Source organism: Chiroxiphia lanceolata, chromosome 6, assembly GCF_009829145.1.
Source record: "Chiroxiphia lanceolata isolate bChiLan1 chromosome 6, bChiLan1.pri, whole genome shotgun sequence".
Classification (NCBI taxonomy): domain Eukaryota; kingdom Metazoa; phylum Chordata; class Aves; order Passeriformes; family Pipridae; genus Chiroxiphia; species Chiroxiphia lanceolata.
The window spans coordinates 50,384,736-50,401,075 of NC_045642.1; the positions used below are offsets into that span (position 1 = coordinate 50,384,736).

A 16,340-nucleotide genomic window follows, 5' to 3' on the forward strand; every position below is an offset into this window, starting at 1 on the left:
TTACTATACGATTACTATTACAGTTATTCCCAACATCTTTTTCACAAAATAAGAGCAAGACAGGAGTGTCTCAAAGCAGCATCAGTACCCTGGTTCTAACATTTCCAAGTGTTTTGTTTTCTTTTATTCAGGGGAATAAAAATATTATCTTGACAATATACCTTCCTTTCTATTAACAGGAGGCAGTACAATCAAGCCTTCCTCAAGTTAGTAATTTCATTTTTATGCCTATTTTGACACTATATACAAATATAATCGTGCATGCAACATAGTATTAAATTTTAACACAGACTAGCAAATATGAGCAATAGTTTGACACTGCACAGTGGAGGCCAAATAAATTAAGTCTTCATTTCCCAGCTAAGTGAGGATTTTAGCTCTGCTTATACTTCTGCAAGTTTGCAAAAGGCACAAGTCCCATTGCAGATATACCCTCCTGGAAGGTATCTCCAGATAAGAAAGCAAGGAGAAGAGGAAGGTGAGACAGAACGGCAGAAATCACTTAGTCTATGCCCGATTTCCTCCAACATGGACTGACAATGCAAGGGTAAGCCGGGTCCTAAGAGGACACTGCCTACTCCAAGCATGAGGTAAGGGCAGTTTCAAAGACTCTGGCTCATGGATTCTCTAAAATAGTTTTCTTGAAAGTAGCAATTTTCAGTTTACAAAGTATTAAATAAAATCTCATCCTGCTTCTGGCATTGTAACATGGCTGTTCACCTTCACAGCACAAAGCATAAGGCATCACTTGTGTCTGGTCATATAGCAGTAAATAGCATCCCATGGAAGGGAGATGAGGTAGATCTACATGAACACTTACCCAGTTGCCATCTCCTTAAGTGATTTCCATGACTCCTTTAGCTGATCCAGCTCTGCCTGGACATGGGCAGTTTCCTCTGGAGAAGAATTCTCCATGACCATCTGGCCATGAGCTTCCACAAGGTGCAGCTGGATCTCCTTATCTGGAAACTCAGCTAGCCATCTCTGAAACGCACAGCCTTACAATTACTTCTAGGTATCCTGGGTAAAGCAGAGGCTATGTCAGACTGAAGGCCATGTTCAGTCCAGGACTATGCTGGTTCTGTTGGCACTAGCTAGAACATACCTAGCGGGAAAAAAAATACGCTGTGGATTCTTGCAAAGAGCCAATGCAGGTCAAAGAGCTGATGGTAAAACTTAAAGGGTGCAAGTTCTCAATGCACCTCCTTCCGTAACCTTCCCATGAGATCTTTTGGTTTCCCATAGGAAGACAAAAGCTGCCAGCTGAAGTAACCTACCAGAGTAACTCTAGCACGCAAAGTACTGCTATTCAGGGAAAAGCTGGCAGCTTTGGAATAGCTCAGTTCAACAAAGTCTAAGGCTGGCTAAAATGGCAGTAATGTTCAATGTATCGATGACTACATACAGGCAAAGGCAGGTATTGTCCAGGGAGATCACCCTGACAGGTAGAGCTCTTTTTAAAACCACCTATCCTTTGATAATACTTTATCCATCTCAACAGTTTTAGCCATTTTTCATTGCTCTTGTCTTTTACCTAGCTCCATGCCCCACAACAGAGGGCAAAGCAGGAAGGCAGCAGCAACGAATAGTTATCACAGGAGGAACAAACCATCATTACTCTCCCAAACCAGGAAATCCTCACTAGAAACCCCCATTCTCAATGTCTGAATGCTGCAAAGTGAATAATTAACATCTTAAACTAAGATGATTTTCTCACCTCAAGGTCTTCTATCCTGCCCTCGATGTTCTGCTCTCCATCAGCATCCTGGTAGGAATCAATCTTCTCCGTGGTTACTGTGATCCACTGCTGGAGGTCTGACAGTTTGTCATTATATGCCCAGTGCTTCTGAACGTGGTCCTCACTCTGCTGTATCATCATCTACAAATTATAAAAATATGTCAGCAACTAAAGACAGACAAAAAGAAGTGTCTTTACTGGGTCTAACACTATGATGGGCACAGAATCTCATGGGCAAAGAGGAAAAAAACAGCTGGCAACAAGAGACAAAAAACTGTCCTTTGGCACCAGTAGTGTGGAAAACACCTTTCAAGCTCCTGCAGGCCTGAATTCAACCACACGGGGGGACATTAAGAACTACAATAGCTCCCTTCCTTCACTGAAACAGAATAAAGACTATATGCATGTTTGGATTTTTTGTACATCTTACACTCCCTGAATCAGAAATGACTGTACAGACTTTTCTGGCAAAAGTCCAATTCAGTGATAAATGGGATTATTCAGATTGAAACTAGAATTCCACAGAGCATATTTGGGTAGTATTTTAACATATGTAATTTTACAGTGAACTGCATAACTAAGGTAACTTAATAAGCTCTTCTTCTGAGACTGCTTCGGAAGGTCAGTTTATAGGTATGTTTACAAGCTACATATTTCCTCAGCACAAAACAAGTATTCATGAAATTGCAGCACTTTTCTCTCATCAACTTTTAGGTCACGAAGCTATAAAAAAATCAAACACTTTGGTACAAAACCCTTATCCAGGAATCTGTGAAGTACAAGCACCACCATGACAATATAACTATGAGGTCTTTTGGTCAGAAGTCTCAGGCCTGTTCCAGAAATAATTTATATACACATAAAATCTGTGATAAAATCTATGTGGATGGTATCCTATCCCAAAGGCAAATCACATGACAGATAATCAGAGAATCCTGGAAGAATTATCAAAGTCATAGGAATTCAGTGCCTTCTTCCCTTGCAATGAAAGTATCTGTCAGTCAAAGCATTTAATGTCATATGCTCAAAGATTTTTTAAACAATTTTAAATAGTGGCAACTAACAACTCCTCAGGCAACTAAGAACTCTTCTTTACGTTACCTCCAGTGATCTTTTCAGGGCCTGAGAGTCAGATGAAAGTTGGTTCATTTCATGCCTGTGTGTGGTATTTGACTGAACAAGCTTCTCTACCTCCTCCATGTGAATCGCAAGTTCCGCCAAGTCATCTTGGATCATCTGCAGAGGAAAAGACATTCGATATGGGTAGTGTGCTAGATATGGCATGGACCTCCAAAACACACACTAAAGGTAGCTACATTTGGCAGTGTGAGGACAAAAACCCCCAGCAGCAATCACTAAGAAAATTAGTTGTTTTGATGTCTAGGAGTAAATGTTTCTGAAAAAAAACGGTTGGATGCCCTTACATGCTACTAGCAGATAACAAAGAAGGTTAGCTGCTGAGAAGCTGCCAAAGGATACATAGTATAACCAGCTAAGTACTACAAAGAGCCATGGTGATAACATCCCTGTGTTCACCAAGGACAAAGTGGCACAGTATCGCTGGATCACCACAACTCACCATGGCAGAGTCACATCCCCTCTCTCTTTCCCTCCTGCTCTTCTCTGCTCTCTCCCAGGCATGTAATACCACTGCATGCCTTGATCAGGCTCTGCATCTTGGACCCTGAACCAGTTCAAAACACTAACCAAAAGGAAAATTTTTATTTTTTTTTAATTATTTTTTTTCTTATCTTGGCCAGATGAATCAGCCCATGGAGTAAATCAAGCATCTGTCAAAGCTGTGACAAGGTAAAGAGTGGAAAGGGGGTTGATGCAAAAGGAGGTGGAACAATGGGAACTCCTTTGGAGGAAGTTAGATTGGGTCAGGTTATCTTGTGCAATTTCACTCCCAGGGGGAAGTATCAGAATACATTTTCTTTAGCACTAAAACTAGCCCAAGAAGGTGTGCTACTAACAGCTTCCAGCTGCTTGTTCCTTCCCTCAAGTTCAGTTTGCCAGTGCTTCATCTACCTTGCTTTAATTTCATTTACTCCATGATATAAACTGGACCAAATGAAATTATCTAACACACAATCAATTGAAGCGACAGGTACTGAATTCCTAATGCTAATAAAATATGACAATATAAACAAACAAGACCACAATTAGTTGAGGATCATACAGACGAGCAATACTGTAATGTACCTGGAGTCTCTGGAGCTGTGTCTTTTTACCCAAGAGGTCAGGCCGTGGTTCCTTCTCTAGATCTAATTTGGCTTTGATGGCAGACAATTTCTTCTGCAAGGGTGCAAAACCAGCATCAAAGTTCTTGTGTTGCAATATCAAATTCTAGATGGAGAAAGAAGAAAAAAGATCCAGCATTCAACATATATCCTTTGGCATTATCTTTTGTCAGTTCATGTTCTGAACAACAACCTCATGTTCAGAACAAACATCAAGCTACACTATGCAATGGACCACAAATTTATTTGAATATTTGATCAACCTAGAAAAAGGGATTGGGCTGGTTAGTACTAAATTTATATCTGTAAAACTGGCTTAGTAAAGAATTGACCATTGTCACAGGCAAAGACAGTATATGGGTTTTGTAGTTCACCTGGAGTTTGCTCTTGCTTTGCAGTAGACTTTTGTGTAGAATTTCTCTCTCCTTTGAAGCTTCAGCTACTTCTTGAAGGAAAGACTCCGCTTTTTCCTCACCGAGGACATTATTTAGCAAATCCTTCTTCAGCTGTAATGTCATGAACTTCTCTTTGAACTGGGAGCTTTCAGCTAGAGCAGCCTAAAGGAGAAAAGTCCTTCCAGTGAAATCTTACCAAAAAAATAAAAACCATACAATCATATTATTCTCACACAAGTCACACAACCAAACCAGTATGACAAAGTCAAGTAAAAACAGCATGCTGGGCCAACAAGGGGTAACAGAAGGTACCTGGACAGTGCCCAATTAAAGGAAAAGTCTTCCTGATAATGTTAGAGGCACCAGGGCTGCATCCATTTTGTGAACAGAAATAGAGGAAAGCTGTACTATGGAAAGAGTTGTCTGTGCAGAGGAGAGGCCTAAACAACCAACAGAAAGGATAGCTTGAATGCTCATCCTGAGGATAAATTCCATCCCTGTTCACAGACACATTTAGTCTGAAGATCACAGGGATGACAAAATAACAAACACACCTTGCTGGGCACATGCAGAAATTGTGCATTATAATCCCATGACTATATCACTACACAATTCTTAACAGAGCCTACAGACTTCCCACCTGGGGAGATCTGGCCTAATGCTAAACAATATTATCATCATTGTCAAAGATATCTAACAATTTAATGCAGCCTACTCAGCTGACAACTCCAGATAAACAAATGGAGGGCAGAAAGTAAGACAAGGTGCTACAACCAGAACTAAGTAAAGACCTCCATCTGTACTGTGGGTTTTCCTGCCATACTGGAAAGACCCTTCCAGCTGCGGCTGACTGGCAGCTCTATGCAGGCTTGGTCAAACACAAACCCAGTACCCTTTCTGAACTTAGTAACAGGTTTGCTACCTCAATGTGAGCCAGTGCTGGCTCTGGAGTCTCCAGGAGCATCTGGACCGATGGCTTCCACTGTTCAAAATTTTGCAGGGGATTTTGGAAGAGTCTTCTCAGTTGGGTCTCTGTATCAGTGCTCATTTTAGAAGTCTTGCCTTTCACACTGCAAGGATAAAGTGACAACCAAGGGAAGGATTATGAAGAAATCCAAGTCCAAACATCCTATTCACCAAGGCATGAATTAACACAATACTCATGTGTAAGCCATATCCAACACAAAAGCCTCAGTCTTTTTTACTATCTGAGCCTAGAGTTGCACACCAGCAGCTGCTCTGTCAGTCAAAGACATCTGACAAAACTTTATTTAGATGCTGTAAGACACATTTGTCTCTTGTGCAACTGTGTATCAGGAATTACTTTGCCTTTCTGGTAGCCAGCAGTCTACACATGTTTATGACCTTTCTTGGCTGCTATCACCAGGGTGATGTAACAAATCATATTATCAGAGCAGTCTAAGTTACTGAGGGAAGGAACAAGCTAAGAGTGTCTAGAATGTAACTGCAGTTGCCTGTACTGTTTTACATATTATAGAGTCTTTGTTCCTTTAAAAAAATTATATTAAGAAGTCTTCGATCACCCTATGTTACCCACAAAAATGCGGAAAATACATTTTTATTTCAGAAACATTATTTTAAATTTTGCAGAACCACTTGAACTATCTACCTATTAATACACATAGGTGATTCTGATTAAAGCTTTGTATTTATGAATATGTAACCACATACATGCACAGCTATATTAAGTGTGTATATATATTGAAAAAAAAAAAATCAGCAAGCATTCAATAAATATCCAGGCCTCTCTTATAAAGGCTTATCCAAAACACAGTTGAGTAACAAGGCCCAGCAGTGACACACCCCATGCAGCTGCCTCCTGTTTTTCTCAGCTTTCCTGACCTCCCAATCTGCAGAATCCTGCCTGATATGGCAAAACACAGCCCAAAATCTATATTCATATGGGAACAGTATCCTGCAAATTCACAAGACAGGCAGGTGAGAGCAGTGTCAATCAGGATCAATACTACCTTTCTATAAAAACAGAAACAACAATCTTACCTCTGTCACTGGGACATGACGGAGCTAAACAAAGGCAAGATTGCAGAGGCCAAAAGCTCCGCAAATAGAAAGTCTCGACTTTACACATCCTCTGCCATTTGCTCTGCTGCCCCTGCCAGGCTCAGTGTGAAGCTGCCAGACTTCCAAAGAAGCTTTGGAGAGAAGCTGGTAAAAGAGCAGCTGCCATTTTCTACGAAGAGACAAGTTCCCTGCCTTCTCTGCTCTTCTTTGCTAGTTTTTAAACTGAAATAGTTTCCCATAATGACCTATAACCCTTTCAGCAGGACAGCATACTGTGCACTGGACAGAGGGAAATAAGCTTGGATACAGGAAAAGAACTAACCTTTTTTTTTTCCCCCTTAAAAAAAGATCCTTTCTTCTAGTTTGCAAATTTGCTGCAGCTTCTTTACTTCCTGATTCCAGGCAGCCTGGAAACGGAAACACTGAAGTCTGGGGAGAGGCTAAACTTTCAGAGTTTCCAACCCAAGGCAAGTTGAAAACAGGAACGTGCACATAAGCTGCCAGGAGAAGGAGAACAAACTCTGCCAAATAATTCCTAAGGCTGATGAGTCACCACAACAAACTCAACAAGGGAGGGCCATAATTCTTCTGAACCGTTTACTACCACAGCTCCTGTCCTGATTTTCTAGTTGCTGTCATGAAAGACAGGCAAAATACATAAATTATTATTAGAAAATGCTAATAAGATCAAATTAGCTGCCAACAATCTAATTTCCTTCAAACCATACACAATTTCAATGATGCAAGATCACTGCTTGAAAATGACCAGCAGCCTACAGCTCCCAGCAAATGGCTGAAATTACAGCTTTACTGAAACATGGAGGCGGATGTAATTAGCAAAAGCTTTTCAATTCTACCCATCATGTACAACTGGATGGCATACCACTTTTTTCTTAGGCCCCTGTCAATCCCTTCAATGTCTGAGAGAAGACTTCTCCCACCCCCCCACCATAATCAGACTTCCCAGTACCTTTGATACTGCTGTATTGCAGAGACAACGCTCTCAGCGTGTGGCTGCACATCTTGGGAAAACCGTAGCAGTTCCTTAAGCTGAGCCTTCAGCCTCTCAACCTTTGACTCTTCTGCAGCCAGAGCTGCTCTCGTAGCCTTAGTCATAAAAATAATGAACAAATTACACGTTAAGTAGTGTCTGACGCATGAAATGAAGAAGTAAGGCTGTCTCTCAGGGTACACACAAGTCCCCTTTCAGTGGTTTTTTTCCTAGTTGTAAGGAACGGGTGGACTTTGCTAAGACAGAAAACATTATCAGGAACAGTTTTGTTCCAGCAGGCTCTCTCCTCTCCTCTCCTCACACTGTCCAGCCTCTGCATTTGATCTCCAGGGTTCACTGTTTAAACAGAGTGAATCGCAGACAGGCCCAGTTTCAGTTTGCTGATTGTAGTACATAACACGAGATGCATTTTTGGAGCAGTCTTAGCAGCGTCTGTTTGCATGAACAGATCCTTCTCAAAGACTCACATATGCAGAACATTAATTCTAGGGTGACTCAGGGAAACAAAACAACTAAAACTCATGCAAATGTAGCTGGATTGAACCAGTCTAAATTTTGTGGATCCTTTTTGCATATGCTTTTCCCAGCTAGTCCTGCTGAGTTCTAGACATACAAACAGCAGTGAAAGGCATTTTGAGAACAGATAATAAATGCAAAACCAGCCCTTGAGAGGAAATGAGTGGTAAAGATTCTTATCTACTTTTATGTGTGATGAATTTTTTTGCATTCATTTTTTGCGACATTGATTTTGGTGTAAATACTGGATTGTTTCAATCTTGGGACTTCTTAGTCATGATGATGTGTCTGCCAGTAAAGGAATACAGATACTCATCTCATACAGATGAAGGATATAATGTAAAAATGGTCTTACCAAATACCTCAGAAATGTGTTTGTGTATGTTTCTATGTATTTATATATACAGTGAGGCATTCATTTCCTTCTTTTTAAGTGGAGCAAATTGTGTTGTTTGCTCTGTATTGTGCTCTTTTTGCATATGGTCCCTTTGAACTCCAGACACAAACTCCGACACATCCTCCCACCCTGCTCCCTCTGTGCAGTGTGAGATGAAGGCTGGGGCAGTTGATTCCACTGTTGCTAGTCACATTTTCCTCAGTCTGTTTCATGTACATTCATATTCCTTCCTTATCACTTTTAACCAGTGGGACAGGCACCTGTTGGATGTCACTATAAATGTTCAGTCTATGGCTGCACTTGATCCTCTGTACGAAAGGTAACAACTTACATTGCATTTTCTCCACAGAGTTACAAGCTCATCTTCAGTCTTTTCCCCTTCCCCAGGGTTTAAGTCATTTTCTAGTCTCTGTAGATCTTTTCTCAGCTCCTGGATGTCTGCTTCTAATTGTCTGGCTTGGTACTTATAGGCACTTTCTGACTGTTGGATCTTGAGCAATCTCTCCTCCTCCTCACTACTTAGCAGTTTCAACTTCTCCAAGGCTTTTCTTAGCTTTTCAAGTTCATCCTTCAATCTCACAGCTCCGAGTGGAGAGGTATTCTCAATCACCTCTGCACACTGATTTTCAAGGTGCTTCCATTTCTTTCCACCACTCCTAATGTCTTTTGCAATTTCCTGCAAAATAAGTAAATAAAGATTATCTGCAGGAATGGGAAGTTGGGGAAAAAGCAGTAAGAAAAAAGACTACCTCTCCTGGTTATATGTACTTTGTTCTTCACTTCTCATTTAAAAATATATCTTTTTTCAAGTGACCAGAAGCCAAGATTGATAATTTGACTGATTTCTGAGTAATACTAACTCCCATGATTCTGAAAATATTGGCTTGATTTTCATAAATGCTTGTCACCTGAGGTCCCTGACAAAGAAAATAGGAGCTGCAGATACTAGAGAAATATTAATAGTTAGATCTCAGAGATTTTAAAGCTAAATAGTTGTAGTGGCATCAAAAAAATGGATATTGTTCTCAAAACTGGTATTTTCATCACCAGCTCTAAACTCTCAAAATCTGTGAACCTTTAGGGTCTATTTGGATCATGTTTACCAAATACCATTTATTTAAACAAGTTTAAAGGACGATATTTCCAAAGAATCACATAACCGTAGGAGATCAGGCTTTAAGAAAAACAAAACAGACCAGTTTGTGACTCATGCTAGAGTTGGGAGAACCATACGTACTATGAGTTTTAGGACCTGATACAACTCTTCTGCCCTAGCCTATGTTAAAATCACCATCTTATCTAGTTTGCATAATTCTTTTCTCAAGTACACCCTTGTGTGGTTTGAGCAACACATACAGGCATGAAAAACACACAGTCCTAACTCCTTTTTAGAGTTATATTGTTCAAGGACCTTCAGTGCCTTTAACTTGTCCTCTGTTGAAGACTTGGTTGCTTCTCCAATGCAGCAGTTTAATCTTTCTGTCACACCATTCAGCCACGATTGAAACTGGTTGACATTGGCGCTGTACTGTTCATGTTCCTTGGTTATCGTTTCAAGCAGTTTCACTCTGTTCTGCAACAAGAGACATCAAAAGTGATGAGGACAGTGCTTATCTGGCTCTTTTCCCTTTACATTGTAACCCAGAAATTATAAACAAGAGTCTCTTTCCCTGAGCCCCCACAACACTTGGCCTCCATAGGAATTCAAAGTTCCTCTTGAGAAACAGACTACAAAAATACATAAAGGCTTGTCCCTATTTGTGTTGTGCTGCAGGCTCTCAATGTCTAGTCTCCAAGAAGACACACTGCAAGGTCCTCTCAGGTGAATTTTTGGCCTCTCCTACCCAAAACATCTTATTCTCTCATTAGAAAAGAGACGGAAGTTTGTTTCCAGTTTTTACTTTGGGACACAAGCAGTTATATTCCCCTTGCTGGTTAAAAATAGAGATGAGCACACAACAGATTTACTTTCCTTATCTCTCAAAACGAAAATAAGAGAGATTGCATTGGGGGCATGCAAAATGTTTTAAAGTGTTCATTATTTGAACAGGCTGCACAGAAAATGACCATCATCTTCAACTGTGTAGTCCAGGTACGTTCACACTTACTCACTTAGCAGGTCACAAACTACTCTGTGGTGGTATCAAAGATGCTGGAAGCAAATTCAAGCCTATGGAAAGCAGGCTTCATTTTCCAAGTTACTGTGTGTGCATCCTATAACCGACAATCCCTGTATCTACAGGGGCCTACACGTCACGAATTGCTCCCTGCTGATCCAGTCTGGCACTCCTCACAACAAGAGAGAGTCATGTTTACTCAGACTAGACTTGTTTGCTAGCTGAAGTTTAAGCCTTTTTGATTTTGACACAAATCACAAGGAATCCCTGCTCTGCTATTTCATTAGTATAATATCCAACTTAAGTATTATTTTCTGGAAAATCAGACTAATTTTTTCTTGCCCTTTACCAGTTGGCATAGAGAGCAGCTGAGCTACACTATGAGTACATTAGGAAAAAACCCCCACATTTCCTTGCATAATCCATTAGTGCCTGCAGCACCCTTGAAAGGCTTTGCTACCACAGACGATGGGACGAGTTTCATTTTGTGTAATATAGGACACATCACTTGCCTCTGAGCAGAGCTTCCTCCCAGTTGCCCTCCACAGAGAAGAGTAGGGTGACAACTGCAATTGTAGGCAGAGCTGCTAAGTCCCCTCTGCATTTTCCTTGTCTCCGTGATGCTCTGGACATGTCCCCACACCTGTCAACCTGCCTGAGGTGGCAGTGAGCCATCACCACTCTGTCAGCCTATTCTTCAGCCAGGCCAACAGGAGAACGGCATAAGAATCCGTCACCACAGGACCTCCCATGTGCTGGGGGTTGTGGTCACTCTGGGACTTTGCTGTTCACCTTTGGGATAGGTTAAGCCCGTGGTTAAGCCCAGGTTAAGTACAAAGCCACCACTCTCCATGTGGCACAACCTTGGTGTGTTTTCTACACTGCCACTGCAATCTCTGGCGACTTGTGCAACTGATGAGTGACTCCCCTAAAGTTAGCTGACTCACTGTGGGACAAAAGAGTGATAGTTAAGGGACAACTGCTTCCCATGGAGGATGAAATGCTGCACTACCCATACATGTGTTTGGATGAGACCAAAAGGCAGAATTATGGCTGCAGTTTTCTGTAGCCAATATGTATCCAGCAGAATATCTCAATTGTTGAATCCCCTTGCCTTGACTCTCACATCTGCAGAGGTTAAACAATTTACTCCTGGACCTCAAGTTAGGGACTTGAAGAAAGCAACCTTGTAGCGACATAAATGGGCCACACACCCATGTGAACCAAGTCAGGGCAAGCTTATTGATTCCAGGCAATTAGGCTAATTTGTTGCACTGAGAGAAGCTCCAAAGGGTGTAAATCAGAATATCAAAGTGGAGACATTAAGCTCAAAAATCTTATGCTAATATATAAGGGGGTTAAAAGGAAGTCAAAATGACCCACCCTTGGCCAAGGCTGTTCAGCCAAAACAAAGGAGTGCACAATTTGGGTGTGCTGCTGGTCTATCAGGTCAAGGAATAGATGCCATGGATCTGGACAGACTGTGCAAGTTGTCAGACAAAAGGCTTACAAAGAGCTGGCTGAGTTGGCCCCCCAAGAGGTTAGGCAGGAAAACTTTCCAATGATGGAAAATATGGTATCACTTGCTCCTGTTAGGTTAACTGTTCAGGGAGCAGGACAGTGTGAAATTCAACGTCCACATGCATTTGGTTAATGTGAGGAGACATTATGAAGGACATGGCCCTGGAAAGAGTGAGAGCACTGACAGGAAAAGAATGGGTTTGCCATGGGCTGCAGAGAAAGAAATGTGTCCGAGTAGGATATGCCCAGCCCTGGGTACTCAGGGACGGTGAACAGAGGCATAGGAAACCCTCTCCCCTAAGATCCCCTTACAGTCAGCAAAAGCAAGTAAGTCTCCTCCAGAAGGCAATCTAGACCACATAAGGAAGTTCCTGCTTTAAACCTGCTGTGGATTCTCAAGTAGAGTACAGAAAGCTCCTGTAGCCCTTCCTGCTGCTTTTAGTCTTAGCTATAGGGTGCCTAAGCAAACCCATTATAACTATCTAGGTTTCAGTTAACAGAGACAACATGGATTGAAATTAATTTGCTGTGCTCAGAAATATATTATATATTTGTCTAAATATCAACATACTGTATATCAACTTTTCTTACCATCTTCAGACAGTATTTATGCTAAAACACACAATCATCTACCTTTGCATATGGTAAATTACTGGGCAAGGGAAAGCACGTAGGAAACGGCTTCCACATCTAAAAATATTCCTGCCGACGCAATTAAAAGAAAATTATGTGCTTTTAAAATTTAGGAATGTTAAGAACACATTAGCACTAAGAAAATAAAAATAACAACAACAACAAAAAACCCCAACAACATCATTTGCTCATACCAGAGAAGTAAACCATTTAAGAAACACTGAGCAACAGCCTGCCTTCTGATAGAGCTGGACAACTGCACAGGATCTAAAAATGCTCTTCAAACACAAGTGTAATCTACAAACACCAGAGAGCCTCCTCTGGGAGGCAGCTCAGGCATTCAGCTGGCATCTGCAAGGCACATTTAGCCTCGCCTCTCATCATGTGAGGGGCGGGAGCAATCCCCTTACAACTCTGCGTCTCTTTCATTCACTCTTCCCGTCTGTTGGAAGAGATGTCAGGGTTTCTCTAACTAGTGTTATACTTTCCAACATGATTCCCAATGTGCCTGTAGCCTTGGCATTAGATGATGAACTCTGCATTTACTTTGGTTGCAAAATCCAAGGCTTCCCACTCCCTTTTGTGTTCCATATCTCCTGAAAGAGGGATTTCTTAACTGGATTCTCTCACTCCATCCTTCTATGAAATGTGCTATTTATAACCAATGCCAAGGAAAAGCTTTTTCTGGTGTCTCAGTTGACTGGAAACATAAAGACGTATTTTGTCTAACTACTATGAGCCACTTCCTGATCTCATTTACACCAGCATGTATCCAAGTCAGTTAGAGAAATCACACTATGTAAAACCAGTCTCAGACAGGTCAAATTCTGGCTTTGAGTATTCAAATTACTGGATTGAAAGAACAGCCTTATTAAAATAACTAATGACTGTCTCCCGCTTCAAAACCAAAGACAAAGCTTGGTTAGGAAGGAGTGATGAGAATTTTAAATGGCAATCTAGATTGACAACACCTGAATTTCCACACATCTTCTTATTTGTAAAATCAGTTGCCTTGTAATCAAGATCCACCTTCAAAAATAAACAATCAGTGTAGAGGCTCGAATCTGTTGGTGGCTTCTCTGTGGAAGCTGCAGTTACAGAACTTCAAAATATACTCTCAGTTTTGGAGAGACATTAGCAGTAGTTGTATATTTATGGCTAAAAAATACCTGAATTTCATGCTCAAAAAAGGTGCCAGCTCAGAATTTTTTTGTTGTTTAGAGGTTTGGGGTATTTTTCATTAAAAGTATCCATAGAGCAAGCAGGGAAATGGCATGAGCATCCCAATGTTGTTCTTCCAGTGTGATCTGAAGTTAACTTTGTATGACAGCACCCAGGGAGGGAAAGCATACATCGCTGTCTAGACTCAGGTGTAGGTGTAGGAATAAATAGAAGGCAGAATTATAACAGAGGCAGATAGCAGAACCAATGTAATGAAAATTATTTGTATTTGCAACAGATAACTCTAGACTATGAAACTCCTGGAAGCCACTGTGAGACAAAAAACAGGTTTTAATTTCTTTGTTTGGGATACATGTGTCTATACATATATTTAAAATATACCTTTGAGCCTCTCTATTGATTTGCTAGTAAGAAACTGAATTCCTCTACCCACCCACAGATGTCTGCCCCTCAGCCGCACCACATGGTCTAGTCCTGTCTTTACCTGACTTTTAAAAGTGAAAAGCATGAGCTTTTTCTGAAATCTTCACTCAGGAATAGGGTCAAAGGAAATCACTGGTACTGAAAAATGAAGTAGGATGTCTTACACTATCTAATGGCTGTTGAAACAGGAAGATTAGCATCAGGCAAGAACTAGTATATGTGTGCATGAAAATCCTTCAGATACTGGAAATGATGAGCTGAGCAAAGTGGTGGGCCACAGTTGACTCCTACCTCCACGTTTCCCAGTTCTGCAGGCAGGGAGTGCAGCTCTGGATCTGGGCTAATGTTACTTCCTCCAACAAGGGTGCATGGTTGTAATATTCCCTAGCTCTAGGAATGGGTACTTTGCATCTGGTTATACAAGAATCACTAATGTGCTGAAAGACTAGGAACAATTCAAACTTTATATAGAGATGGCCTAAAGCAATATTCACTGGGACACAGCAAGCAGCTTGCAGTTACTTTTCAACAACATACTATATGGTACTGTGTAAAAGCATCCCAGTTAACAGCTCATCTTGAAACTTGACAACTGTTGCAAACAGTCCACTGACTGAAGGAACAGGGGTCCTCAGCTTTGTTTCCTTTTGCAGTCCTACCAAGCAGCATGACTCAAGGAGCAGACAGCAAACAATACTGTATGGTGAAACGTATGAATACCGGTGCGATTTGAACAACTCCCACTCCTTATAAGTGTACCTGAGCTTCTTGTCTGATTCCTTCATATTCCACTCTCATTTTCTTCTGAGCATCCTCGTCAACACTGGGGTCACCTATCCTGCTGAACAAGGAAGCAGCTTCCTCCAGCAGCCTTTCCAGCAGGACTGACTGATTTACGACATCATTCAGCAGAACCTGAGCATGGCTCAGCTGCCACTGCTTCTCCTTCAAGCCAAGCTGCAACTCAATGTCAGGCTCCAAGGTCACCCTCATGTTGTGAATCCATGTGTAAAACTCATCTTGGGCTTTCAGGTACTCGCTCCAGTGCAGCCAGACCCACTCAATACGGCTGTTGGGATAGCAGGAGAGATGCGTTAGATGAAATGAAGATGGGAACAGTGGAGACCAACAAGCTCAAAAGGCCTTCAAAGCAACAGACAAGGTTCTCAGCAATTTTAAGCTGCTCTGATTTCACAGAGTCCAGATTCACTTCTCAAGCCTTCCCTCCTTTGGGGAGGAAATATTTTGTGCAAGGTCCCTGTGCCTGACCAAACTCATCATGCCAGACGATGAGGCAGCTGGGCCAGGCTGCGAAGGCAGAGCCCTGAGGTCCCACTGACCCTCTCTCCCTACACAGTCCCCAAAATGTTCATGGGACTGAGATTATTAGCAGGAATTTCTATCTACAATGCAGATAGCAGAGAGAGGCAGGAAGTGTTTTAAGAAAGCATGGGATGAGACAACTGCCTCAGCACACCAAAGAGTACGTTTGTCTTACCTGTGACAATGAGTAATGTATATGGCTGTCTCTTCCCACAAGGCTTTAATGTCTTTCAGTTTAGATAGTACCTCGTGCTTCTTATCCTCACCGATGCTGCGAAGAGCAGCATCTGCCTTCACAAGAATCAAGTCCATTTTCAAGCTGCCTTCTGGTTCCAGTGCACGTATTTTCTATGAGAAAAACAAATGATAACTGAAAGCATGAAAAGAAAGCAAGTGCAATTGATGAAATGTAAACTTTGGTTTTACCCAGGAATCATGAATTCATTGAATCATTTAGGTTGGAAAAGACCCTTAAGATCATTAAGTCCAATCGTTAACCTAACGCTATGGTGGGATGGAAATGTTTCTATACAACACTGACAATTAATCCTTCTCACCTCACTCCCTGCTGCAAAGCTTCTCCTGAAAGAAAAATATGAACTTTTCTTCAGACTTGTTTATTCTTAAACATTCTAAAGAACTGAATTTAAAGCCACACAGCAGTTGAAAAACATTTAAGTTAGCTAGAAAAAACAGATAATCTTCTATGAAATGCCTGTGGCTGTGTTTGCACTGCTGTTATAAATTATAGCACTATGTTGCCACATGCCAGCTGTTCTCCCCCACCTGCCAAAGCA

The 16,340-nt window shown here is 41.4% G+C and overlaps 1 protein-coding gene across 2 annotated transcripts in view; it reads right to left on the reverse strand.

Moving 5' to 3' along the window:
- Positions 1 to 16,340, reverse strand: part of SYNE3 (spectrin repeat containing nuclear envelope family member 3) — a 67,118-nt gene that overhangs the window by 26,092 nt on the left and 24,686 nt on the right. For both annotated transcript variants that reach the window (XM_032691042.1, XM_032691040.1), the window contains exons 3-13: positions 15,719 to 15,891; positions 14,980 to 15,289; positions 9,756 to 9,917; positions 8,676 to 9,020; positions 7,390 to 7,526; positions 5,299 to 5,446; positions 4,356 to 4,538; positions 3,944 to 4,087; positions 2,840 to 2,974; positions 1,718 to 1,879; positions 821 to 984 (exon numbers count right to left, since the gene is read on the reverse strand). In XM_032691042.1, the coding sequence (XP_032546933.1) occupies positions 821 to 984; positions 1,718 to 1,879; positions 2,840 to 2,974; positions 3,944 to 4,087; positions 4,356 to 4,538; positions 5,299 to 5,446; positions 7,390 to 7,526; positions 8,676 to 9,020; positions 9,756 to 9,917; positions 14,980 to 15,289; positions 15,719 to 15,891 (2,063 nt within the window). The remainder of the gene's footprint in view (positions 1 to 820; positions 985 to 1,717; positions 1,880 to 2,839; positions 2,975 to 3,943; positions 4,088 to 4,355; positions 4,539 to 5,298; positions 5,447 to 7,389; positions 7,527 to 8,675; positions 9,021 to 9,755; positions 9,918 to 14,979; positions 15,290 to 15,718; positions 15,892 to 16,340) is intronic.